The 27,510-nt window shown below is 38.0% G+C and overlaps 2 protein-coding genes across 6 annotated transcripts in view; one reads left to right on the forward strand and one right to left on the reverse strand.

Moving 5' to 3' along the window:
* The window catches only part of NRG1 (neuregulin 1), a 45,465-nt gene extending 43,021 nt beyond the window's left edge, over positions 1 to 2,444 (reverse strand). For 4 of the 5 annotated variants that reach the window (XM_017735412.1, XM_017735409.1, XM_017735408.1 and 1 more), the window contains exon 1: positions 2,440 to 2,444. The gene's annotated coding sequence lies outside the window, so the exon portion shown is untranslated. Of the gene's footprint in view, positions 1 to 1,327; positions 1,333 to 2,439 lie in introns of those variants that run through there. The other variant, XM_008634563.2, reaches the window with a different exon arrangement.
* Positions 34 to 27,251, forward strand: GDA (guanine deaminase). Its single transcript, XM_017735339.1, has 13 exons — positions 34 to 37; positions 1,445 to 1,457; positions 7,214 to 7,299; positions 8,554 to 8,659; positions 11,445 to 11,472; positions 12,857 to 12,964; positions 13,440 to 13,547; positions 15,650 to 15,747; positions 16,267 to 16,334; positions 16,792 to 16,938; positions 19,057 to 19,175; positions 20,007 to 20,034; positions 20,733 to 27,251. Exons 1-13 carry the CDS (start codon positions 34 to 36, stop codon positions 20,801 to 20,803), a joined length of 984 nt encoding a protein of 327 aa, XP_017590828.1. The 3' UTR covers positions 20,804 to 27,251.
* The last annotated feature ends 259 nt before the right edge of the window (positions 27,252 to 27,510 follow it).

The following is a 27,510-nucleotide window of genomic DNA, read 5'->3' on the forward strand; positions in this document are numbered from 1 at the left end:
CAGATTCCATCTGGTACCATCAAGTTTGCCCTAATGGGTATGTAGTGATACTGACATAACTATTTCCTTATCACACTGAGTACTGAAATAATTTCATTCCATTATAACATAGTCAGTCAAAATCTATTCTTGTTCCTCTTTTCCTCTGAAGGATTTTTCTTATTAATTCCAAGTAACCAATTATACTTCCGCAAATCAGTGCAAAATGTCTTTACCTCTTTAGTTTTATCTACTCACAGAGAAGCAGGGATAATAAAGACTATTTAGCAGCTTGTGAAAGGAAGCGTGAAAGCTTTCTATTACAAACTATGTTTCATATAAAGTCAACATGATAATCCCTGTCATGAATCCTCCTTCAGGAAAGCACTGCAGCAAGAATATACCTAAAAATGAACCAATAAGCCCACACAAATCTGAGATTGCACTCAAGCACCTGCTTAATTTATTGTCACATTCACTTCCATGTTTTCCCCTGTGTCTTTATAAAGTTTTTATGAAGGAGAATGGATTTCAGCACAGTGTTTAGCCTTGTTGAAAGCAAGACTTGCCCACTGAAATACCTCATGTTAAATAAGTTTGCAAGAGGAGGCTGTGTCTACAAACTTCCCTTGAATAATTCTGAATGTGCAGCCCAGGATTCTTAGGCACTCATTAATCTGTCTCCTACTGCATACTCTGCAGCAAAAAACATAGAAGTTACTAATTCCACAATGAAACAAACTTTCATTGACTTTGAAGCACATCTTCAAAGTTATTAAGGGCATCTTCCCTCCCCATGCTCCCATCCCCAAAGCACAGACGACTATCTTTTGCTTTCCTGGTGGCTCTCTGCTTCATGGAGGTGGTTGTGAGAGGAAGCCCCTGGAAACTTGAGGCATGAAAGGGATGTGCTAAAGCTGAGGCAATTGAAGCTCAATCTGTTTCACCAGCCTGAGATCCCTGGGTGGTGGGGAAGAGCACAGTAGCAGAAATTAGCTTTTAAGATATAATGGTGACAAGCTCTGACACAGACTAGAGTGGAAATATGCCTTCAGTTCTGAGTTAAAGATACAGCAAAGGCAACTTGTTTCAGAAAACACAGACGGTTGCTCACAGGTTGCCAAGCATCTCCTTGATATCTTTGATAAGAAAGCATTACAAGAAAGGATCCCCAATAGACAGGCAGGTATGAAGATAAGTGAAGAACAAGAATGCTTATCAAGGACAGCTTCCTTTGTAATGCACTGAATTTATTTGTCAGTTTACCTGGATATTTGTATTCCACCAGAGATTTCCAAGGCCTTGGATTTTTTTTTTTTAATTATAAATTGCCTATACAATTGAAAACAAAGTTTTGAAATTTAACCTGTAGAAAAGAAGACAGACTATTCTCTTGCTGTTAAAACTTATTCCTTAACTTGAAATGTACCAATCCCTTTGGAAAAAGGTATGATAAAATCTTAAGACAGAGTTGTTGGGTTTTTTATGCAGGTTCTGCTAGAGGATCCAGTCTCCTGTCCTCTGGGGGAAGTGCTCATTGAGACTAAAGAGAAAAATCCTCTCTGGGTGGGAGCAGAGGGAAATTTTGACTCCGCTATCCACCAGCATAGCCACGGGACCCATCATTTCTGAAAAATACAGAGTTACCAGTTCCCTGTTTGGATTTTCTCTTTCCAGAGAAGAGTGGTGGAGAGAGACATTACTGGGTTATGCTTTGCTTGTAACAAGATCCTTTGGACTCTGTAAGCAGGGTCCTTTAATTGCAAACTGTCAAAGCACTTAGAATTCCTATCAAAGAAAGAGCTGTCTGTAGCAAGGGAGCCTTTTCTCCTTCCCCTCCCTAATTTCCTGCCTGGAGGTATGAAATTGTCACTGCTCATAGTGCTGCTTGAAAATGAGTGTGTATGAAGTGGCACTCAGGGAAATCATACTTGTGACAGTAAAAAGACAAACAAGAATGGCCTAGAAAACATGACTAGTATAGTAAAGCAGAAAGATTTCAGGTTGCCTAGCCTGAAACAATTTTTTTCCCTAACTGTGTAGAGTAGTCCTAGTGGGACTGACTCTGACAGGCTTCAAAGGGTTGCGTGATGTGTCAGGAGCAGTCACACTAGCAGGCAGCAGCTCAGTGTCCTCAGTGAACCCTGCCCAGGACCTCTGTGAACTGCTGCAGATGGCAGCTGTGAGTGCAGAGGAGCAAGTTCTTACACCCAGACCAGTCCTGAGAGATGGCTCTCTTCCTCCTGCCATCACCCCTGCGACTTCTTCAACTGCCTGCATTAAGAGGTGTGCAGTAGCTCACCTTGGGCTCACTGTCAAAGCTTTGTAGCAAAACTTCAGAAGTTACTGTGAGGGAGTGGAATGCTGTCCCTTCTATCTGCTGTCAATTTGGGCTTTTTAAAAAATGAGTAGTAGTATATTTGTTGCCATAGAAAGGACTACCTTCCTTCTACCAACAACACTGTTTGTTCTGACACTATTTTTTTCACCTGCTAACCTCATTTTATTCGGCTGCTGTTTCTTCAGTTAAGCCATGCTTTAGTGCACTGATACAATAATGGCATTTAATCAGTTCCTGTTCTCACGAAACATCAGAGAGGACTATGCAATAAACATGTCACTGTACCAACAGTTTTTAAATGTTTATGAAAAGGTCGAAGTTTTTTTTCACTTAAAAAGAAATACGTGAAAACAAGTGTAATGTTATTTTTCTAGCCTCTAAAAAACAGTCTAGTAACAACCATGCAGAAAAATAAAATGTGTTCTTGTTGAGAATAAATGGCACATTTTCTCCAGCAGTTAATTTCTACAATCTGGTTATAAATCTGTCAAAAATAAGATTTATAATGAAATGCTAACAGATTCCAGGCAATTGCTGTGCTAATAGAGCCACTTTCATACTCGTATATTGATGCAGATACAGACCTGCATCAGGGATGGATTCATAGGAATGAGAAAATGGTTCAACAGCCTGATCAGGACAAGACAGGCTCTGAGTGAAGGAGAACATGTAGTCCAGAGAACATAATACTTTCTACAGAAAGCAAAGATTCTTGTCCAGCTAAGGGAGGACAAAAGCTGGCAACGGTGCATGCAGCCACGTAGCCAAAAGAACTGCCCCGTTTACAGACAGCAGATGCCTTCCCAGCATAAAGCAAGTTGCTAAGGCAGTCCTATTGCTGGTCCTTGCTCTTCAGCTTTAAAAGGGACTCTTTGCTGGTATGGAGCCTCTCGTGTATAAGGAAAAGCTGAAAGAACTGGGTTTGTTCAGCCTGGAGAAGAGAAGGCTTCAGGGTGATTTAACAGAGGCCTTCCAGTACCTGAAGGGAGCCCACAATAAAGATGGAGAGGGACTTTTTACAAGGGCAGGTAGTGACAGGACAAGGGGGAATGGCTTTCAACTAAAAGAGAGTAGGTTTAGATTATATATTAGGAGGAAGTTCTTTGCTGTAACGGTGGTGAGGCATTGGAAAGGGCTGCCCAGAGAAACTGTGGATTCCCCATGCCTTGAAGTGTTCCAGTCACGCTGGATGGAGCTCTGGGAAACCTGGACTAATGGCAGGTGTCAGTGTCAGGGATATTGGAACTAGATGATCTTTAGGGTCCTTTCCAATCCAAGCCTTTCTATGATTCTATGATTTACTGTTTCTGTTTCTGTAAACAGAGCTGGGATGCTGTTGAGTACCATGATCAAGGACAATACCAGTTAGAAATGTGAAGAGTTTGCAGGCCATGTAAAGGGCAAGAAACAGGTATGCAAAGACGGAGGACACAAGAAAACACTAAGAAGCTCTTCACAGTGGCAGCCAGCATTTTTTGTAGTTTCTTCCATGAGAGAGAATACTCCAAGTGAAATGAAGAGGCATGGTGTACAGAGGGCCCTTCCAGGCAGGGGGCAACATTTGAAGTGTATGTTTGAACAACTGGTTTATAGAAAGCAGCACACAATTGCTTCCTGGGGGTGGGAACCTGCACCTATAGGGTGAGCAGGAGGGAAGAGGGGATGAACTGTAAGAGCACTGACGAGCAGTGAGATGAGAAACCACTAGAGGGATGCAGAAGGAAAGAACTGATGACACTGGAAAAACCTGATGGGGTGGAGGTCCTAGCTGTGTGGGTAAGGTCAGAAAGCCATTCTCTAGTGGTGTCATGCACAGGGAGCTCTCAAAATACAGAGAGCGAAGCTGGGCATTCACTGAGCCTACACCTTTTTAACCACTTCAAAACACTACACAGGGTGAAAGGCTCACCTTTCTTCTGCAGACTGGGCCTAATCTTTCAGGTTTCTTGCAGAAAACTGTTAGTGCATGTGGTACCCTACCAATGACCTTCCAAGCACTCCATTTGCTCACAGTTTTTTGAGTCCCTTTGTATCAAAATGAAAGTATATTTTCACTAGTTAATGTTTAGGTGGGTTTGTCTTTAAATCTTCTTTTAGTCTACAGCTGAACTGTTATGGTTCCTCACTGCCACATCCCTTTTATAGTGCCACGGTGTGTACATTTAAGAAAAAAAACTGTGCTAATGGGAACCTTGAGTATCAAATGTGTCACTGCCTCTTGCACGTGACTCAGGAAACTGCCATCCGCCAACCTACAAGAGAGACCCTAGGGACTTCCCTCAACATACTGCTTGTCGGAGATCATTGTTCCATGGGTTTCAGCCAGCAATTTAACAAAGCTCAAAAAATAATCCAAAGGCTGGAAGAGAATAGAACACCAGAGCCCAGAAAAACTAGGTGTTCTTTACACCAAAAAACAGAACATGTTTCACACGTTACAATTATTGGGCAGATGTATCAATCTTTACCATGCTTGTTCTAAGGTTAGGAAGAGAGAGAAACTCCTGGAAGCCTTGAGGATAGGAGAGAAATTTTGCACAAATAAGTGAAAAAGGAAGCTACCAAGTGTTTAGGGCCAACATCATAGGTGAATGCTTGACAGAGACAGCAGTGGAGCTCTCCTGAGGATACGGAGGATGTAGGCTTTTTTTTTCTATTATGAGATAAAACAAGAAGGTTGACAGTCTGAGCTGTTTAAAAATCCTGAGCCAAATCTTATAAAACCCTGAGTTTGGAAGAGCAGGCTATTAAAAAAAAAAAAAAAAAAAAATTCAGGGGGTGTTTCCTTTGCTGCACAAAAATCATCTATTAGGAACTCATCTTTTGCCAAAACCACATGAAAGAGAAGATGCTTCTCATAGACTACAAATCTGGGGTGTTTTGGAGAAGTAAAGGAAGACACTGCTGCTGCTGAGGTCCTTGTAGTAGGAATGTCTTTCACTGCAGGGCCTTTAGATGGAGTCTCTCAGTGGTATTGTGGGACAGAAACTGTGAGCTAGGCTGGTTCTGAGCAATGTGAAGCCTTTTTGTCCACTGGATGGACAATAAGCAGCTAGGTCATATTGCAGAGTACTAGTTCCGTCCTATAACTGAAATTTATCCTTTAATATGTGGACTGAAATATCTTCAACAGATTAAATTATTTGGCCAACATAATTTGCCTTGCATTTGTCTATTACTGTGACAGCATCTGTTGTCAACATAATATAACAAATCTGAAATAGTTATATTGTTCCTTGCCACACAAATTTAAAAAGAAATTACTTTCTGCCATCTGCCATGATAAAAACACGTGGGAGCAGCTTGGTCATAAGCTCTAGTGATAAACACATGTGCCTTCAGCTGCTTAAAACATCGAGGTGACCTCACCTTCGAGCTCTGTGCCCCCACATGCTATTACAGTGCAAACTGAGTGACCCCAGCACAGCTAGAGAGCTCACCGTGCAAGGTGTGTCACAACATCATCTGGAAAAGAGCTGCCAGAGAGAGGTGGAAGTCAGTGGTGGGAGCCTGGACACAACAGTTAGGCTCTCCCCATGTGAATCAGATAGGACAGGGTCAGGAAAACATCTTCACCCACAGAAGATGCAGCATACTAGTCACTCTGCAGTGTTTGATGGGGCCAATAATAACCTTCAGCTGTTAGAAACAGGACTAAACCTGCACAGAACAGATGATTTTTCGTAAGTTTCATTGTACTTTTGAAGTTGTAGTGAAAAAAAAGGTGGATTTTTTCAAATCAAAATCCTGTTTCCACCAAACACTTTCTATACTCAGAAAAAAAACAATTTAAGGTGAAATTTACCTGCTTTTAGCTGGAACCTCCTCTTCGTGCTGATGATTTGGAAACAGATTGTTTTTAGATTTCATTTAATAATGTTAGGATTTCAGAAGTAGAGAATTCTGAATTTTAAAAGTTAAGAAAGACAAAGGTAACTTGTCTCAGTAATGACATTGTTATTTTTGAGACTCATTTTTGGAATTCTTAAAGATTTTCATTTGAGTATTGTAAGGAAAAGACAGAGTTTGGCTTCATGTTTGTCAAATAATTAGCTCTAGCTTTTCTCAAACATTGTGTTGGATGTCCCACCTTCTATCTCACTGAAAAAACTTAAAGAAAATTCTCAAATTACTTGGCAACCAGAATCCAAAAATATGGTTTAAACCTATATGTTGGATAAGTAGTCAATATAGTTTGCATCAGTCCCAAGGACAAGAGAAGCTACAAATTTCATCATGAATGAATGTAACTAAAATAGCTGGTCATTTACTGTTATGTTCCCCAAAAGTAATATGAAGAAGCGTCAGCCACCAGTTCCTTTCAAATGATGTATTAGATAAATAATTAGCTCACAGTCTGAGTGGTTGTACTCAGTTTACTTTTACAGTAAGTTTGTTACTTTGTAATTGGGGACAACAAAGATTTTAGATACATGAAAACCTGACTTGTTTTTCCAGCTAGATCAGGAAGCTAAAAGAAGACGACCATGTTCCCCAAAAGCCTTGCCTTGCTAATGCTAGATAAACAGTGCTTCACTGTACTGTGAAAATTGGAGAGCCTTTCATAACAAGGAAATAACAAAAATGACTAGGTGTTTGTATTTCTAAATATAAATTGGAGTATTTCCAGTTTGGGGGAAGGAATATAGACTGGTTTATATGGGTTTAGCCTTTGCAAGAGTTCTGTGAGGAATTCTTTGTATTTATTAACACTCAGACTTAAAAAAAGCTAATATGAAATTAAAAATCTATATTTTTACCTTCCCACTTCACTGCACAATTTCACAATAACTAAATGTTCTTGCAGTTTGAAATGAGACTGCCTGTTCTGCATTTTGGCAGCTTTATTGAGTTTTTTTTCCAGACAGTTGAAACTGATTTCTTTTTTTAGAGACGAACTCTAAAGAATGGCACGACTACAGCTTGCTACTTTGCAACAATTCACACAGATAGTTCTCTTCTTCTCGCTGAAATTACAGGTGAGTCTAACAGTGAATTCTGAAGGATATTGTGTGCATCGTATTAGTTGAAGGAAACAATGTTTAGGAGTTTGAGAATACCTAGGGATCTGTCTTTGTCCTAATTTGTTTTTTATTCATTGTACCTGTCACACTGTGCCCCCAAAGCCCACCTGTTATCCACATTCACTTAAGCACTTCTGTCCTACTGTTGCTTCTCCTTGTCTCTTCACTCCCAAACCTGCTGCTGGCTGAGCTTGAATTAGGTCTGCTGGAGCTATTCTCCAGCTGCAGCTCTCTGCTCTTTCTAACCTTTTGTTATTTGAAGTTTAAAAGGACTGCATGCCAAGAGGCCCAGTCAGTGAATTAATTTCCTGATACTCTGAGGTTTCAGCTGATAATCAATGTCAAAAATCTTCACACAGCCTCTGAAATTGGAGAAGTGGAACCTGCATCAGAATCTTATCCTTCCCTTCTGTTCACAGTTGCAAATGCCTGCTGTTTGAAAATGCTGTAGTTCTTGCAGGATTTCTCAAGGCTCAGACAACTCCCAAAGCAGAGAAATTTAATAAAAACCTCAGATTTCATAAAAAATTACCTTGTCTTTCCGATTTAGTAGAAAATTTTGAAGCCATTACATTCAACAACTCAAATAGTAAAAGTGGACAAAAGATCTGATTTAGAAACACATTTGACAGCCTAGAATTGAGTATTATATGCATTTCTTACACATGAGTTCTGATTTATTCATCTATCATGGGTAAATCTCAAGAAAGAGGCTAGAATAGATCTGGAAATTTCTCCCTCTAACTGCATGTGGGAGGCATGTTGGCAATCTTGCTCCTTTCCCTTAAGAAGACATGGTTTGCTGAAATCTTTGTGCCTTTTCTTATCTCCAGGTAGTCATCTACTACAGCTACTGTACTTCCATGCTGGTGTTTCTCATCCTCTATTTCACAGCCATCTTCATATACAACCATTATGAATTCTAGTTGTGGTTAAATTACAGTAATCTAGTTCTCATTTATAAAGTTGGATAATAATGTAGAAGACAGCTCCTATTTAAATGTTGTTTGTTTCCTTATTTCTTCTTTTCTTTTTATCCTTAAAAGTCACATGAATGAGCCCAACTTAGAGCTAAGAAAAGAGTATAAACTCTGGTCATCTTAAATGAAGCTGGGTGGGGTGGAATTTGTTTTTTATTTCAGTACAAGTTTTGATAATGGTTTCTGGGAACCAGTGATTCTGAGTTTTTATTCTAATGCATCTCAACAGATAAATTTGGTCAACGAGCATTTGTTGGAAAAGTCTGCATGGATACGAATGACAGTGTGCCACAATACAGAGAGATTACTGCTGACTGTGTCCAAGAGACAGAAAGGTAAAATGATAAAATTGATTGCATAACCTTTTAAAATAAGATTTTTCATATGTCTGAAAAGTGAATGTGAATCTAAGAGATTACAGGTGTGAATTTATTAGTAACAGGTTTTATTCTTCCAACAGTACTGTCCGCTATAGTCCTGGCAATTCCTGCATATCCAGTTGCTGCACAGCCCAAATGGCATCTCTCTGGCTTTTCCAAAGAGATGGAGAAGCCACAGATCTAGGGTTTGAGAGAATATGTGTGTTTTCTGCCTCCTCTTTTCCTTTTCACAGCTGTGTATGTGGAGGTGGTGGACTTGACATACAATGGAGAGGTGGCAGCCAGTTCCTTTGTCCCCATCAACTTCTGAGCTCTTTCCTTCCACCATTTAGGTTAAGGCTTTATTCAAGCTGTAGGAGTCAGCTTTCATATACTCCATTTTAAAGATCTCTTCTCCATCATAGCAGCATTCAAACTACTCCAACATGCAGCTGAGAGAATAAAGGAGAATCAAATCAAGGCAATGTTTGTAGTGGAGGAGAACCAAGATTGGATTATGGCAGCTTACTGTCGTATGTTTCTCTTGTCTTTCACACCCATGCTCAGAAAACAATTAAGCAGACATACAGCTCTTCTCATAAGACTATTTATTTACTTGTATAAATATTTCAAATGTCATGCTGAAAGAGAAAACCCCTAAGAGTAATAGAAATATCTTATTGCACTTGTGTGAGGTCACTACCTTGTTTTTACAAATCATGCTAAAGGCATGACAATAAAAGTTAGAAATGGTCATGGATTTCTAACAGTGTTTGTATTTAAAGGCATTTTTAAAACATGTAGTATTAGTTACCTTCATTCTACTAACATTTATTTTCTTCTGTGTAAGTCCTCAGCTTTCATAATACAGCGCAAGTCCTGCCAAATGGGCCTGAAAGCAGCAGAACTTCCAGTTCTTACAGTTTTAAAAGCTTCAGAATGATCTAAATAGCTTTCTTTTAAATATCTATCTTGTGCCTCCAACTCATTCCTTTTTGATTGTGTAATAAGAACTATTTCTCAGCTTTGGGTGAGAGGTTGCCACAAGTACTCCATAGCTGACTAGGGAAGAGAGCCATGTGCTTCTTGGAATGGATCTGGAGTACTTACCAGAATCAAAGCAATACAATTGCAGAAGGATGAAAAAGCTATTTCATTAAGAGGGCAACATTTTAGTTGTGTTTTTGCAATTTGTTTTTTTAAGAATCTAAGAAATGTGATCTGTCACACGGACAGAAAATGAACTACAATAATTACAGTTACTTACAGTTAACCTCCAGAAATATTTATATTGTATGCATGAAAATAAGATACAATTCCAAATGCTTTATATATTAAATTTGTCAAGAATTTGAATCTACCATTCTTTGTCAAAGAGGATTTTAAAAAAAGTTACGGAATTGACAGCTAGATTACCATATATGGTACTCTTAGTTATAGCCACCTGCAAAGATGAGAACCGACGTGCAAGTCTGTTCTTCTGCTACAGAAGGCAGTGATTTGAAGCAGAGCTTCTTTCCTCATAGAGAAGTCCATAAGCCAACAAACTATAGGGTATATTTGCGAAACATACTTCATCACAATTCATCAGTTTTGAAACAGCTCACACTGTTCAAAGAATGTGAAAAAGAATGAAAACAGCCGCATTGAAGTTATGGCTTGTCACCTGACTATTATACTTCTGTTGGAGTTTCTGTTCAAATGAGCATTTTATTATATCAGGCTAATCAGTAAGAGGAGAGACAGGCAGATGATACCTAATTAACTTTGCATTTTGGCTCTCAAAGTTAGACAATGGTGGGCTCAAACTCCTTTGGTCATTGCAGAAGTTGAGGTCAGGTCTCTCACTTCCATTTGATGATCTAGCACAAGTGCTCTGTACCCAGCCTCTAGCATTATTTTCTTTTCTCTCTGAAGATATTTGATAAAATTGATACAACACATGTTGTGATCAAAATTACATGGTTTTCTTACTATAAACTATGAAACAAAAATTCACAGAGATCCTGCCCAGAAAACATCTCAAACTGTCTTTTGGAAGTCACTTACATACACCGAAAAAACAGGCTTTCAAAGAATTTCCTTCTTCCAAAGTCAGAGGAAGTTTAGTTTGCTATCTGCAGTATCCGTAGTGACTGCTTGGAGTTCTTTGTAGAGGTCTGAGATAGCTTCTTTTATTTAACAGAGCAAGTAAATCTTTATTTTCCAAACGGTAGATCATCTGTATATTAACATTAATAGAAGCATTTCCAGAAAATCAAGGGTTCTTTAAGTGAACGAGGCCATATGCATCTCCTGTAAGATATGTGCTGCATCTTTTAAAAATTGGATTTGAAAAGATTTTAACACTGCAATTTAAATTCATGGACAGGCAAATCTAAGTTTGGTTTGTTTTTTCTTTCTCTAATATTGCAGCTGTAGGTTATAATTATGTTTTCAATTCATTTAATGTAGCATGTGTTTGGTTTTCAGGGAAACTCAGAATAATTACTGCTTGTCTAATGCTAAGCATTGCAAATGAAAAAGCAATAGTCTACATGTTCAGGGTCAAATTCAAAATTGGCGTAATTTGGTGTCACTATCCTGGCTTCATTGTGTTCCCTCTTTTTATTTCATCTGAAAATCTGGCTCAACTTTCCATAAAAAATTGATCTATGTCTGAAATGTTTAACAGGGTGTCCAAGTATATATTTTTAATATTTTCCATAATTTATGACATTGAGGACAGATTTATAGCAACTTTATTTCTACCCTTTTTCAGGTTTGTCAAAGAACTACTGGAAAAGAAAGTAAGTAGTGTTCTTTTTGGAATTCACTTCTGTATTTAGAAGACGCTGTGTGAATACATTAAATAGTTAATCCTCCTATCCAAAGCTGTTGTCTTGGTGACAAATCAATAAATATACATCTTTCTGTGTAATAGACAGATATCATCACTCTGATAAATATTCTGCTAGTTTCATTGAGAAATGGACTTGTAACAGTGTCAAGTCAGTTTTCTGTGCTCAGAGCAGAGCAATGTCACACCTGTATGTTTCTCTATTGAGTTTGAAATATCTCGCTTCCTAGAAAGGAAAATTTTCTGTTAAAGAAAGGTGGAATTCAGTTTATCACTCTGTGGTACATAAGTAGACAGACTAATTAAAAGAATTCTCACCAGCAGAATTCATTGTTTTTTCAGTACAGTTACTGATCCACTATAAAATTAGTGTTTTGGATCAGCACATGTCTTAAAGTGTGCTTCTAAAGAAATTCAGGCTTGCGTTCCTGTGGTAAAGATAGAGGTTTACGCTCCAATATTACAAGCAGTAGTACTTTTCTTATGAGCCTTTAGTTTTCAGTGGCTTCTTTTGACATCCTATCTCAAAATATTCAAGAGCAGATGCCTTGAGTTTAATGCCTAAGCCATAGGTATTACTGGAGTAAGTTGGCTGATTTGCAAGGACCCGAGCTCCTTTTTTCTGGGAGATAATACAAGGAACTGCAGTCCAAGTTACCACTTACTGGCTTGTGCAAAACTCTTGCCTCTGACTCATGACAGAATTGCAATCCTGTTGACTATTTTTTATGAAAATTTTAATCAAGAAATGCAAGGTGTAAATCTCTACAGTTCTTGGTGTCTTCTCCCCTATTTCCTACTGTGTAGTATATCTGATTATACCACTATTCTTCCTACCTAGGGAGGAGTATAGGAGTTTGTTGCTATTATAAATAGAGAATGTTGAACAAGAAAAGGGCTTTGGTTTTGCAGAAGCTTGCAGTTTTGCAAGCTTCTTCAATGGTCACAGAAGTGGGACTCAAAAATATCTGGTCATTCAACCAACTTATTTCTCATCATGCATATGGGACTGTCAGCAAATGTGAAAAAGTATCCAGTGCTGCTGAAGACTGGTAAAATCACAGTGACTTTAAGAGAGTTCTAATGAAAATAAATCCTTTAATAAAGTTCATTAAAATTGTTGTAAGAAATCCCCACTTTAATTCTCTGTTTCTGCAAAGAAATGTCTAAGGAAAGCAAGGAAATGACTATACAGCTTAATTTGAGTTGGCACTGATGCAGTAACCAATAAGCAATGAAGACAAAATGTAATTGCCATGTAAATGCTAGTCTTACTTACGGTTACTGAAATATATATATGTGGAATACAAACCCTGTCTTTTTATTATTCTCAGTATCCCAGAGTACAGCCTATAATAACACCCCGCTTTGGCCCCTCCTGCACAGAGGACTTGCTGAATGCCCTTGGCGATTTAGCAGAGACTCACGATCTCCATGTGCAGGTAAGCTCTGAGAGCTCTGTGTGCAATTTAAATGGTGTGGACAGAACTGACAGCATGCTGACCATCTGACGACACCTTCAGGAGGAGCTACCTATCTGCTGCCGTGATCTCAGCATCCACTCTGTTGTGGGCTGCTTCTCTCTTTTACCTCACAATCACATCATGTGTTATTTTATCTATTATTTTAACATCTTCCAAAAAGTAAGTGGGCCATTGTGTCACCACACTATTGGGATGGACATGTGTACCATCTCATATCACTTTTAAAGGAACAAATGGAGCTACTTCTTTGGGTCCCATGGAAACTTCTTTGGGTCTGATGAAAAAAGAAATCCAAGGTGTACATCTAACTATAGGCTTTACAAACACTAGTTTCTATGAATGTATGTTTAGCACCAGTAGATTGCTCAGAAGGTTGTAATGTCAGGTTCAGTGCTGTTTAAAGGACTAACTGCTACGCATTTTCTTATTTCAGAGTCACATAAGTGAGAATGAAGAAGAAGTCAAACTTGTGGAGAACATGTTTCCTGCCTACCAGAATTACACCGAACTGTATGATAAAAACAAGCTGCTAACCAGCAAGGTAGCCACATAAAAATTCCCCCACCATAACTTACATTAATCCATGTAGAGAATAGGATGGTTTACTGTATTTACCTGAAAAATCTGTATTGTTCTTTGAAGGTCAGTGACATCTGGGGGAAAGTAAATTTGTTTTATGTTCTCTGTTGAAGTGTTGGATCTTTAAACAAGCCCACGCTGTTCCTAAGTATTTTAGGGGAGATGAAAAATAAACATATTTTATGCTCCCTGATCCGTTTTCCAAAGGCTCCAAAGAGAATTAGGGCAATGGGATTAGAAGGAGACTAGATAACTGGTATTGTAGGAACTGGTAATTCTTGGACAGTACCCAGTTATCCTTATATTCCAAGGATATTATCCAGTTTTTGCACACTGGTTTGCCTGAAGATTTCTTCTGTGGTGTTATGGTAGGACCAACTTCATTTTTTCCTTTGGAGAAGCAACCCTCCTTGTTGAGTTCTGAGCATCAACCTCACTTGCAGACAAGTGCACCTTACTGCTCTATCCAAAAGCACTCTCATCTCGTTTTACCAGCTGAGTCTACCAAGCTTTGAGAGGCACACTAGCCTGAAGAGTTGAAATTCATTAATGCTTTATGCTGGTGAGATAAATGTAATATAGCTGCCTACAGTAATTACAGGTCGGAGTGCCAAGGCACATGTTATTAGACAATGGGGTGGCAGAAGTGAATATGAACAACCCAGCTAAAGTCAGAATACTTAAATATCAGTCAAGTTAATTAAAAAATTTAGGAGAGAATTTTCTGAGGCACAAGGGGCAGCTGGCAACTCCCTGGGAATTTGCTATTGAACTCCCATTTCTGTGTTTGAAATTGAACCCCAACACATTACTTGTTTTCTGTCCTTTTTGCTTGAAAAATCAATATGGACTACAGAAGTATGTACACAGCATTAACCTTTGTTTTCTTGCACAGTCCTTTGCATACTGATTTGGATTGTGGGTGTTAGTGCTCTAAAGAGCATATTCATGCTGCAAAAGCATAGGTCTTAATTCTGTCAGACTTTTATGCACACAAGTGAAAATGGTCATGAAAAATCATGATTACTGGTGCCTTCTGGACTCAGGCTCCTGGTTGTTCGGGAAAGCGTTCTATTAAACACAGAACCTCAGATATCGTCTCCCCATCCACCCAAACTGAGACAGCAAGTCAATTTTTTAAAGTGTTTCTAAAGCAGGGTTTTTTTGGAGATGTTGCTTTTAAAAAAGCAATACAGATTTGCAGGAAGGTAGATGCTTCAGCAGCTACCATATAACTGAAGATGTGGCTATTCTCCTTGTGTTTTCAGCTACACTGAACTTGATAAGTAGAGATGGGAGGGGGAGGAGGGGTACAGTGCTATTAGGAGACGCTCAGTGGAAACTGTCTCCGTGCCATTCTCAATTTTATGTCCAGATTGCAAGATCTAACTGAGCTCTTGCTCTTCTCTTTCAGTGGGCATTTGGCATATGAGGTAATGCCAATTAGATTTGTGTGGAAGTAATTGTTTTATGTACTATTAAATTATCCTATCCTGTACCTCTATATTTTGCTTGTGAACTTATTTTTGAAGTCAGCTATGTAGGCTAAGAAAACTAATTTATCAGTTGCATAAAAAATTAGATTATTTTACTTAAAGAATATTTAAGATCTCTCTCTCTCTCTCCCTGGTGCAAAGCTTTAGAGAGCCAATAGGAAGCATGCTAAGAGTACATACATCTTCCATTGTATCTGATGTATTCCTAGCCCCAGTACTTAGTCTCTGTGTTAGCTAAATATAAATTGTAAGGTTGCTACAGCACTAGGACAATTGAGGAATTCTTGCTTTTGTTCATTGAAGGTCTTTGGTCACAGCAGTCACTGCAAGAGCAAGCACCCTGTATTCTTATATTGAAAAATGAAAAAAAGCTGAAGGAATGACATGTCAGGCACACCGAAGTTAATCAGTTTTTTCCATGTTGCTTTTAAGAGCTTCGTTCAGGAAGTGCATTACTTTCACTTGATGGTAACGTGTCCTTTTTGGCTATTTAAAGCAGTGCAGCAAAACTCACAGCCACAGAAGTAAATGATATATTGAGTAAACTGGTGATTCTCTTTTTCTTTAGACAGTCATGGCTCATGCCTGTCATCTTTCTGAAGAAGAGCTGAAACTTTTTAGTCTTCGTGGAGCTGCAATTTCACATTGCCCCAATTCTAACTTTTCGTAAGTTTAAAAAAAAAAAGAAAGTAAGAATGGTGTATAATTAAATAAAGCTGTTGATCATGTAGTACCCTGAGTTGGTGCTACCACTGCAAAGCTATTTATATGATACCTCATTACACCATCAATGACATATTGGATTGAACGTGACCATTTATCATCCACTTCTGCATAGCATGCTCTGGACTGATTTCTGGTCTTTCAGTTTAGTTATTGACTCTATATCTATATCTGTATCAATATTTCTTTTCTAAAAATTTGTTTCTTTTGACTGTTCTGTCAGTGGTAGATTCAAGGCATCTCCCTTCCCCCTGAAGTGTGTTAATGTTTTGGGGGAATGGGCTGTATAATCTTTCTATTGAGCAGACGTGAGATACTGCATGGTATCCAGCCAGAATAAATAATAAACCAGATCTTGCAGACGTTAAGGGAGAATCTTTGTCATAAAATGGCTCTGCAGCCCTGCTCTTCCTGAACTTTTTCTGCATGCATCACACACAACATGTTCCTTCTCCAATCCAGGTTGCGCAGCGGTGTCTTAAATGTGCGAAAGGTTCTTGAACACAATGTGAAGCTTGGTCTTGGCACAGGTTAGTAGTTTGCTGTAGAAGTGGTTTCTTCTGGAAACCATTGGGAGATACAAAAACATCCACCTGTTCATATTTAAAAATCAGCAAGTCTCCAACTTTTGGTCCTCCTTTGTTTTCCCCACTAGAGTATGGAAGTCTAGAGTATTGAAATCTAGGGTTGGTCCAAAACTGTTTAAAAAGAAAACAAAAAATTAGTGAAGAGTTTTGTTGCTATTGTGAGCTTAAACAGGGCTTGAATAACAACTTTGCAGTTTTCTGTTTTTTTGTTGTGTTCTATTCACTTGGCTGTGTGAGAGAGCACGTTTATTGGGAATTATGCCTTCAGAGACAGTGCTTAGCAGCAGAACTTGTTCAGTTTACCACATATGTCTCTTCAGGCCTTTGAATTAAAGCTTATAGAAATTTAACATGGGGAATTATACCCAAAGCTTGTTTCTAAAAGTCTGATCCCTTATAGATGTTGCTGGTGGATATTCAGCTTCTATGCTTGATGCTATAAGGAAAACAATGATGGCATCTAATAGCCTTCAGATCAATAAAGTGAATGAAACAGGACTAACCCTTGAAGAAGCTTTTCAGCTTGCCACTCTGGGAGGAAGCCAAGGTAAGAAGAAAATTTTTTTGAGTGGACACAGAGAGCTACAACCCTTTTTTATTATATCTCTCCCTGTCTTCATGGGAGATTCATGGATTTTCTGGTGCCAGAGTGAAGTCTAACTGGTGGGCAGAGATAATCCTTCAGTCTCTCATACCCGTACTAGGCTTTTTAGAGAAGAGTACTCTATTACTCTTGAGAGTTTAATAATAAAATCTTAACGGCTTTTCAGGTTGTACATTTGCTTTGCAACGATCCTCAGACTTCTTAGTCATAAGGTTATAAGTGGTTGTCTATTTATTGTACCAGCTGGAAATTTGTTTTCTCAGCAACCATCACCTAGAAGAAAAACTGCAATTACTGTAAAATCATGCATTCTATTTGTCATCAGTTTCTAATTTTGCTTGTGATTTTTGAGCTGTTAGCGAGGCAGTTTGTCACAAATCAAAACATCATGCAAATCACTCCTCCCATAGGGAAAACCAGAAAATTTAAACAGGCTATCCACCATGGTTGTTCAAAATGCATTTGCATCTGCAGAATACAGTCATATAGTATGTGGGTTATCCAGTTTTGGATAACCAGTTTTGTTATGATCAGTGTGCACATACAAATATACACAATTAAAAATGTTTTAGTGGAGCTGGTATGATTTAGCAGAGAGGAAATCCACACATAAGTGAAAACCCATTACTGTTTCAGTTAGCAGAAATGAGCTCACTACCTGCTAAAGCATGAGTCCCAAATCTTTACAGTGCAGCCTCTCCATAGCTGCCAAAAACCTCCATTGAGAATTATAAATGGACGTTTGAAAGATGTAGTGAAAATGTCACCGAACAGGTCTTGTCAGGACTATATCTGAATTCTTGAAGAGTGCAATGGGGGAAGTAGAGAAGAGAGAAGATGAGCAGGGAACAAAAAGTAATCTTTTTCCTGCAATATATACTGTTCCACAAAGTGTGAGAACAAACTAGCTGAGACACAGAAAGGAAGACTTATAAAAATCCCAAACTCCTATGTGGTTTCCCTTCCCAGCTACTCTTGTGCTTTTTCTATATTAGGTTTCTCTAGTAAAGTGTTAGTTCTGTATATTGATTTTAAGCTGGTTTATCCTTACTGAATTACTTTTAAAGGTAGAATATATATTACTTCTACAAGCTTTCAGTAGCCTGGATACTGAAAGTGAAAATTTCAGTAGCAGAATTTTAAATGAGTGGTTCTTTTGTTGAAATAATTTGCTTTGTTAAGACTCCTAAACACTTGTCACCCTCTTGTGTTTAATCTAAAAATTGCATTCTGCTCAAAAACCTGAAGGACTATGAGATCATTTTAGTTGAAAGTAATAGGTAATCAAATATTTCATAATTTGTAGGAGTTTGAATGTCTTTAAGATACTGTGATATTCCTGCCACTCACAAACTTCAGTGAAGACTGAGATTCCTTTGTCAGAGCAATCTGAAAATAAATGTACAACTTATTTGTAGATATTATGCTCTTTGATAACTTAATTTCAGAGCATTGGAAAAATTCATTTAATTCACAGATACTTTCGACAACTTAAAACCATCCTAATTTATTTCTAAAGAGACGCAAAGGCCTCTTTTTAGGTATTCTAAGCACTTGCAAGCACTCAGTTCTCAGCTAAATAATAGACCACAAGCCAAGCCTTACAGGTAGATAGATATGAGACCTTCAGATCTGGCTGTGATTATTTTTCCATGCCATACTATTCTTTCTTCCTGCTAATTACAATTAGTTATCCTCACTGGACACTTCTTTTATTATCATTTTATTATATATTACTATTGTAATAGGCCTATACAACCTTTCAAAGTTGCTTAAACTGTTTAAAAAATGCAATCTAATACTGCCTTAGCAAGGTGAGTGTTATTATATACTTTACTGTTTCTCTGACTTATTTCATTACCCTGTTTGTAGGTTGAATATTTTTGCGATATAACCAATTGCTTCTTAAGTTTCTTAAGAACTCAGGTGATAACATACTCAGTATTCAATTTGGTTTTGGGTTTTTCCTCATAATCATCTAAATTCTTGTTTGTCTTATGAATATTTCAAGTAAGTTGGTTGGTGCTGAAGACGTGTTTGTGAACTTGTTTTCTTCCTCAGCTCTAGGACTAGATGATGTGATTGGAAACTTTGAGGTGGGCAAAGAATTTGATGCACTGCTAATCAACACGAAGGCTTCAGATAGCCCTTTTGACTTGTTCTCTGCTGATGATTTTGAGGTAATCAGAACAGGATTGATGATCAAAAAGTTAATGGAAATGCTGTGGGGCAGGTCTGTGATACAGACAGAAAAAACCTCTTGAGAGTTATTCTGGTGACAGGAATTGGTGTACTACACCCCTGCTGTCTGTGCTTCAGCCTAGAGGTTCCATGCTTGCTTTTCTTCAGAATCTTGCTGACCCCAGTGACAGTTCCATAACACCATGAGCAAAAATGCATGTAATGTTTTTAATGCATGTTTTATTAGCCCAAGAAGACAATTAGAGTTATCTATTTGCAGTGACAAATGACAGACAAGAAAAAGCAATTTAGTTTTAGTCAACAGTTAGAGTTCAGGCTGAACAATGGCAACCTGCTGCCAGAGGAAAGTTAGGTTGTCTTTTCTATATTGCTGTTAAAAAATGAAGCAAGCACTTAAGATAGCTAATTTGAGTTAAAAGCACAGTTTTTATGCTAGCATTAAAGCAGTGTTGGCTTTATGGTACGGAAACACCTTCTCATACAAAAATCTCCTCTGACTAAAAAGATAATTAAGAGCACTTACTTGAATTTATAGATGTAGCCAGACTGCCTGGAAACAATTCCAGTTCTGTAAAAACTGTTATTTTTCAGTTTAAATCTAAACCTTTTAAGCTCAGTTATTGGTCCTTAGGACTTTAAAAATGTTTAAATTTTATTTTCAAAACGTAGATGATGTATGTTAAGTTTTGATTTCACTGTTACTAGGAATATTTAGGAGAACTGATTTATCTGTTCTTTCAAGCTTCAAATAATTATGATCTCGGACAACAGTATTGCTTTCTGAATTGTTTTCTCCCATTTTTCTATAGGACACTCTCCAGAAGTTCCTGTATCTAGGTATGTTTTGATTTTCAACTCAGGTAGAATTCTCATTTCCTACATCAAACATTATGTCAATTAATGTTGGGGTTAATATAAATGTATTTATATATAAGTAAGTATACATTTATTTGCACTGATTAAATATATTTATTCAACTCTTATATAAACATTAACCTGTGCCTGATAATTAGTATTATTTAACATTAATAAATAAAAATTTACTTATATTTATTTGTAAATATGCCCAGGCAGTGTCCGGACTGGGGCTGCATTGCCTCTGTGTTGTGATGTTGAGGTGCCTGGTGCCAGCTCTGGCCACAGCTGTGTCATGCTCTACCTAGACCTTAGCCTTTTTGAGGAGCTGTCTGGGTCAGACCAGCTTTCTTGCTCAGATATTGTGCAACAAATAATTTCCTGTACAGATACATAATATTTTTGGGGTTTGGATCTACTGACTATATGGAAAATCCATTCTAGTATTCCAGCAGCTGAATGCTATGTTTATTTTTTTAAAAAAGCATGGGTTGCAAAAACATTTATTGATCTTTTTGGTAGCCCTGGCTATTTCTCTCCAAATGGACTTTCTTAGTTCTAGGAAAAGGTCATTGCAAATGATGTGTTCCACAACTGATTTTGTGGACTGCATAATTTTCATTAATTAAATCAGTGCATGCATTTATGTGCAAATCTCTGTTTTGACCATGTTATTTCAGGTGATGATCGGAATATTTCTGAAGTGTATGTGGCTGGAAAGCAAGTGGTTCCTTTTTCAAGCTCTGTATAAATCCATTTCCCTTTTGCAAAATACTCTGCTGATCATTCTGCATCTGATTTGGAAAAGATTGTTTAAACACAGTGCCTGATCATCAGGAATGACACCTCACTTTTGGATAATGTTATAAAATTTGAAAACATTGAAAATTTTGTTAGACCTCTTGAGAATTACTTTACCAAAATTTTCATCATTCTAGAGGGAATGGCTATTTAAATATCTCTGTAAAAATCTGTGCATTAATGGGGATTTGATAAATACCTTATTTAAAGAGGACACCTGCTGTTCTGTTCAATAATAGTATAGGAAGCACTATGTGGAACAATGAGATGCTCATTGTCTATAGGGATTTAAAAAAACCCCACTGCTTGTAAATTGATGGTCCAGGTAATGGATATCATGGAAGAATGCAATTTCCATAGTATTATCATCAAGTATGGAAAAATTAGTGTCATTTTGGAGAATGTAGAGCAGTTTTCAGTTTTTCCCAGGAGCTTTTTTTAAAAAAAAAATTATTTAGAACATTATTTTTAAAGAGGAATTTAGTAAGACGTGTGTGTTTATAAATAAATAAGGATCCTTATCAAAGAGTTCAGAATTGTCATTTGTAGTCAGGCAGTCCATTGAATTACCTTGATCTGAGTGACGGCTGAATGAAACTTTTGTTTATTAGAAGCAGGCACTAAGATATCTCTGCAGGCTACACAATGGCAAACAAATTAAGAGGGTTTTCTGGACTAGAGGGAGTGCTTCATCTAGTTCAGCATCCTGCAGAATCTTCCCAAACTCATTTGCTCCTGACTGTTCAGACAGGACGATGATGTCCCTTCTCCTTTCTGCAAGGGAAGTGAGTGCATTTAAAAAATTTCCACAAGAAATGGTCTCTTTCTGGCCATTACCACCTTTGACTTGAGGTGAAAATCATCACTGAAAAAAGCAGCTCAGCTTTCATGTGCTCTTTGTGTCTTTCAATGTGGCAGCCATAATTCCAGCCCTGTACAATTCCAGGATTCCAGATAAAAAATATGCCCTTTTTGTTTTGGAAATCTGTGTGACTTCCTTTCCTAAAAAGGCATATTTCCCTGCTTTTTATCAGAGCCTTTTTTTTTTTTTTTGTGATATTTGTTTGAGGAGGGGATTACTTCTTATTTCTTTATTATGTTTTTGCAACACAAAGGATGCAAGCTTTAATTTCAGGATCATTAGAGACCAATATTGTATTTAGATACTGTAAACATGTGTTGAATATGGTTTTAAGGCCTGCTTCAAGCTTCTTTGATTTCACTAAGCCTTGTTTCGCACTTTTATCTCACTGCCTGGGGATATAGGACTTACCTCTGTTCACAAAACAAGGGAAGTCACTGCACCAAAGTTTCACTTTATGTCTACTTCTGACAGAGTGCTTGGCCCAACGTCACTCATAATGTTCTGATTTTAAAAGCATTTTCAGAGCTTATTGTATTGTTATGATTACGCCTACATGAGACAGCATAGCATCAAGGGGAAGAGTAACAGCTAATTTGGGCACTTAAAGCAGTACAGTCTGTTCAGTGTGGTTTTTTTGCCAAAGCTGAGGGGCCATACCAAACAGCAGGGAAGAACCAGGAGACGTCTTGCAGACATCACCTGGATGCAGCCGCTCACTGAGAGTTCACTCAGGTATCTTCCAGGTTGCTGCACTGTGCCACTGCTTGCCAAGGTACAGCCTTCCTACCCATTCAAAGACTTCTAAGGCTTTAGGAGTCAAGATCTAAGGATTAAGATTTACACATTCCATCGGGTGTTTTCTCAACCATGATGTTTTTCATGTGTCCCAATCACCTACACAGTAGCACACTTGTTCAGCAAATAACAATCTTCAGCTCTTTCACTTGGTTTCCTGATTCAGGGAGCATTTTTTCTCATGAATTTTGACATGAATTTAATTGACCAAATTTCACATTTCAAAACCAAAGATCTGTGAGACACATGTTTTAATCCTCCCAGTTACTGTTTGAAACTATTTTTAGGAAATTACATGGTTTTCAGCTTTGGCTTTCCTGTGGTGGAGAAAGATCACACAGCCTTGTGTACAATGTATGCTAGTGCCCTACTTCTTTGCCTCCAGAGCTATGAATTAAGTCAATGCTTTTATTTTAGTGGTAGTCTTAACTGTCTCTGACTTAATTGTTTTCCCATTATTTTCTGGTGTTTTTAAGAAAGCGATTCAGATTTCTTCTTAAAATACTTTTGAGGATGGACAGGTTGCTTATTTAAAAACCAGGAACACACTAAAACTTTAACAAGTTCAGGACTACACTGCTGGCCCAGTAACAAAGGGACTCTCTAGGATAACTGCTGCCAGTGAGCTTTGTATCTGAATTTTTACTGTGTCACGAGCAGTTTGACTCTTGTTAAATTCAGGGACAAGGTAGGAACTCACCTTTTGACCAGGAGGAGTGAGGACCAGGATGGATAGGATTACCTTAAATGCTGAGGTGCTTAGGCATAAAGGAAAGAAGTCTGAATTTGATGTTTGAAGAGGCCAGTAGAGGAATTCATACAACAAATAAACTGTGAGGGTCTTTTGACAGCAACATCTTAATTAGAATTGAATGGACAAAAAAATGCACTGCCAGAAAAGTTAAGTGGGGTCATCTGAGGCAGTCCCAAAATCTTGTTCAGTGGAAGATTGCTTATGCACAGGAGTTTTAAAGTTTTAGGTCATACAGAGAACGTAGTAGTTGGATTTCTCTGACGTAATTTTGGGAAAGTCACTAAGGATCCCACTGTGAACTTTTAGTCCTTGGGACCCTCTGCCTGTGTGTAGATTGCCAAGATGTTTGTTACAGTGGAGGAGGATCAGTGATAAGTTACTGCTGAGACTCGCACATCTACACCACATGCAGCTCAGGACCGCATATATCCCGTTTCCTTGGATAGATGCCGATACTGCATGTGCACTTTGAAGCAGGCCAAGTAATGGGTTTAGATTCTTAGTGTCTCTTTTAGAGATGAGTATATTTGGAAGGCAGCTGAGTTTTCAGTGTAGTTTCCTCCAAAACAGACTTCATTCTTGTATACCAAAACCACCCTGCAAACTGAATCAAAGTTCAATTAGGGAGAATGATTGGGAATTCAGAACAACACTATTGTCTCAAACCAAAATGCCAGTGGAGGCTAGAACTCGAACTATTCTCCCTCTAAGTTCATCACAGAACTTAGTAGCTGAATACAAATTGAAGCAACCTTCTTCCACCTTCCTCCCTTTTCCCTAACCACCCCACCACAAAAAAAAAAAATACAACGAAACAAACAAACATAACAAAAACAGAAAGAAAGAAACAAAAACAAGTTAAAATGAGACAACTGAACACTAAGGGGATATGAGTATGTGGAAGAAAATAAAGGGATAATTTTCAGTCAGTATAAATTGACACATACGACAGTATAAAATGACTGATTTAAGATAAAACCTCTGGAAAAATGCACATGCAACAGATTCCAGATGTCTCTCCCCATGAGTTCTCTTACCAGATGGTGGATGAGATCTTTCTTTCCTAGTATGTCTTTATGTTCAATGGTAGCATACCATTCAGACAAAGGAAGAAAAAGGCTATTTGTGTAGAGCTTGCTTGTTGGGACAATATGCTTACTGTGCTGTATGGTCAGATGAGCACTTATTTATTATAAATAGAATGTATTTGAATTACTGTTATATGTTGATCTCATTGTGTCACTTTAGGTTTTGAAATACTAGCAAGAATTGCCTATGCATTATGCAGCATTATTTGAATTATTCATGTGTGGCAAGTGGAGTTCTGCACTTTAAAATGTTGCCTTGGCCTAATGTTTATATTTATGCTGTATTTTTTGTGCAGTCCTAAGGTTTAAAAAAAAGAAAAAAAAAAGTGTATTTTTTCACTGTACTGAAATTTTCAGTAAGTCAACTTTCTTTTAAAAAAGGGAACTTTAAAATTACCCTGTCTAAAAGTCTGTGCCTGATTATACACTCATGAATGGAAAAATTATAATGGTTTTATGAACTTGGATAGTAACATTTAATGTAAAAAAAAGTGCAGATAAATAGAATTTTTTAGAATATAATTAAGATAGTGTGGTGCAAGTTAGCAAAAGGTATTGTTAAATATCTATAAGTTTTATTGAGCAAAAGAGAACATAGTTATTATTGATTATTCATTTTAAAAAGATACATACGTTTTGAAAAACAAAAAGCCCAAGTTCTTTCAAAGAATATCCCAGTTTTAAAAGAAAAGGTATTAATGTCATTACTCAGCCTAGCTGTTTAAAAGTATTATTTTAAGAATTTCCAATAACAATCCATGAGAGATGGTCAGGTGGACATCTTCTAAAGTTCTGGATTTCTATGAATAAATGGTGCTGCTTTATTTGCAGCCCGGTATGTGTTAGGAGTCAACTCACCTGTAAAATTATAGTGTAGAGTCACAGAATAAGCTGAGTTGGAGGGGACCCTCAAGGATCATCATGTCCAGCTCCTGGCACTACATAGCACCGTCCTCAAGGACAGGGAAGTACGAAGAAATTTGCAGAAGAGTGGTAGTGGAACACAAAATACTGCAAAGTAGAAAGGAGATAGGTCAGAGGAACTCATAAAAAGAAGGTGATATGTCAGAGAAATTTTAGGTGGGAAATGCTCAGAAAAGAAGATACATTCTCAGGTGATGTTCTGCTAAGTCATGGATGTCATTCCTTCTAAAAGTCATTGAGGTCCAAAACCTGACCAGGTTTCCAAAGCAGTTACGTACATGCTTAACAATACAAGCCCAAATACCTGCTAATGGCGTAATTATGAAGCTCTTCACAACTTTAAGACCTCTGCTTCAAGATTTAAATGAAAATTACCTGCAATGGCTCCAGAAGAAACATAATGTAAAGGGCACATTATGTTTTACCTACACCTGTCCTGTAAGACATTTAGCACTGGCCAGGACAGAGGCTGAATTAGTCTGGTCCCAGTGAAGAGCATCTGTTCCTGCATGCCCCAGACATGATTCCCTGTCATGTGCCTGGTGATGCAGTGATAACTGAGTCCAGTACAGGACAAAGAGTCTGGTGTGACTGAAGTGACTGAATACAAATTGTTTTAGATATCAGATTGTGTAGAAATGAAGCTCATTGTTGACACCACAGCACATTTTAAATTACACAATCATATGTATCTAACATTGAACTTCTAGATACTAGGACTTTGGCTTAAAGCTGTGGGGTTTTTAAGCCCTTGCACTGTAAGTGCAAAAACTCATGCTTCTCTTAACCAGCAAATGACATCTGCAAGGTATGAAAATGAGTAACAATGTTGACAAAAACAATTCTTGGGAAGCCAAAAGAATATCAGCAACATTAACAACAATTTGTTGTTTAAAGTTAATAGAACTATTAGTTTATGTGGAAAGGCTGAGCAATGTTTTTGGGAGGCAGTTTCCTGGAAACTTCAATGGAAATTCTTTCTTAGAAAATGCCCAGAATCAGTCTGCTCCAACCAAGAAGGTCCCTTGTGGCTTCTGCAGAGGCAGTCACTTCTATAGGAGTGAATGCAGTAGCCATGCCTAGACCCTCACTTCTTTACCCTGCCATGACTCAGAAGTGTGTATTAGGTTTAGTTCTGGCATTGGTTTGTGGTTTCTCAGATTTAGTCTTAGTTTGAAAATAACTATGCTAAAGGAGTGGAGCTGGGAGAGGGATAAGGACAAAGGGCAATCTTACACCAGCCTGCCTAATGATTCAACCCAAAATATTTGTCCCACCATGTAGATGTTATTATGTTTGCACAGCTCTTAGATGCAATGATTTGGCTTAATGACTTGAGTGAACTCGTAACAATTAACATCAGTCAAGGCTAGGACATAAACTGTGAGCAGCTGATAAACACATAAAAATGTTTTACTGTGACCTGCATTTAAGTCACCACCACCTTGGCTTTCCTTAGCCAAGGGCTCCTAGGCACATTTAGGTACAAAAAACTCCCTGGAGATAAGCCTGCAGAAGAGGCCAGTGTTAGTGACAACTGAAGGCTGTAAACAGCATCCTGTCTGGCCTTGTTTTTTGGAGCTGGGTTGTGTACTCCTCTAACAACTTCTACTGATGAAGCTTTTAGAAAGCATTAGTACATGCTCCTTACCTGAGGATGTGTGCATCCCTTGCTTCAAGACAGATTTTCTTTTCCCAAAGGAGAGTTCACATCTTGCTGGAGTAAGTTTTTCTGATGCTGATTTGTCTGCTTGTCACCTGTTGTGCATAAGCTCTGGTTTATGTGAAAATGCCTAACTGGAGTTAATGTTGTTGAATTTATCCTTCCTTTTGTACTTGTGCAGTTTCAAGGAAGAACAATGTATTAGGAGAAACGGTATGTGCGATTTCCACTTTTCTGCTTGGTTTTGGTCATGCTAAATAGGAAGTCGTACTGTTGAACAAAATAAAGAGGCCTTGTGTTTACACCAAACCTTGTCTCTGTGTCTGACTTTTGAGAAGAGAGAAAGCTGACAAGCTGACTAATAAACAGCGAAGGCCAAAATACACAGCAACATACCCTGTTTGCTGGGGAACCTGGGCAACGCCCCATCACAGGAGTTTGCAAACTCTGCTTAGTATGTACGTTATTTTAGGGGATCTTTATTCAGATTCAAAACTCTTACAGCTTTTGATGTATCTTTATTATCAGACTTGTGGGCTTCATAAATAAAAGCCAGCGCTTTGGTAAC

Source organism: Corvus brachyrhynchos, unplaced genomic scaffold (assembly GCF_000691975.1).
Source record: "Corvus brachyrhynchos isolate BGI_N302 unplaced genomic scaffold, ASM69197v1 scaffold22, whole genome shotgun sequence".
Taxonomy (NCBI): Eukaryota; Metazoa; Chordata; class Aves; order Passeriformes; family Corvidae; genus Corvus; species Corvus brachyrhynchos.

Bases quoted from the DNA above. Each gene is read 5' to 3' on its own strand.
- GDA (XM_017735339.1), top strand. The intron at 11,473-12,856 runs GTAAGTAGTGTT...TATTATTCTCAG, and splicing joins AAGAACTACTGGAAAAGAAA to TATCCCAGAGTACAGCCTAT. The intron at 20,035-20,732 runs GTATGTTTTGAT...ATGTTATTTCAG, and splicing joins CCAGAAGTTCCTGTATCTAG to GTGATGATCGGAATATTTCT.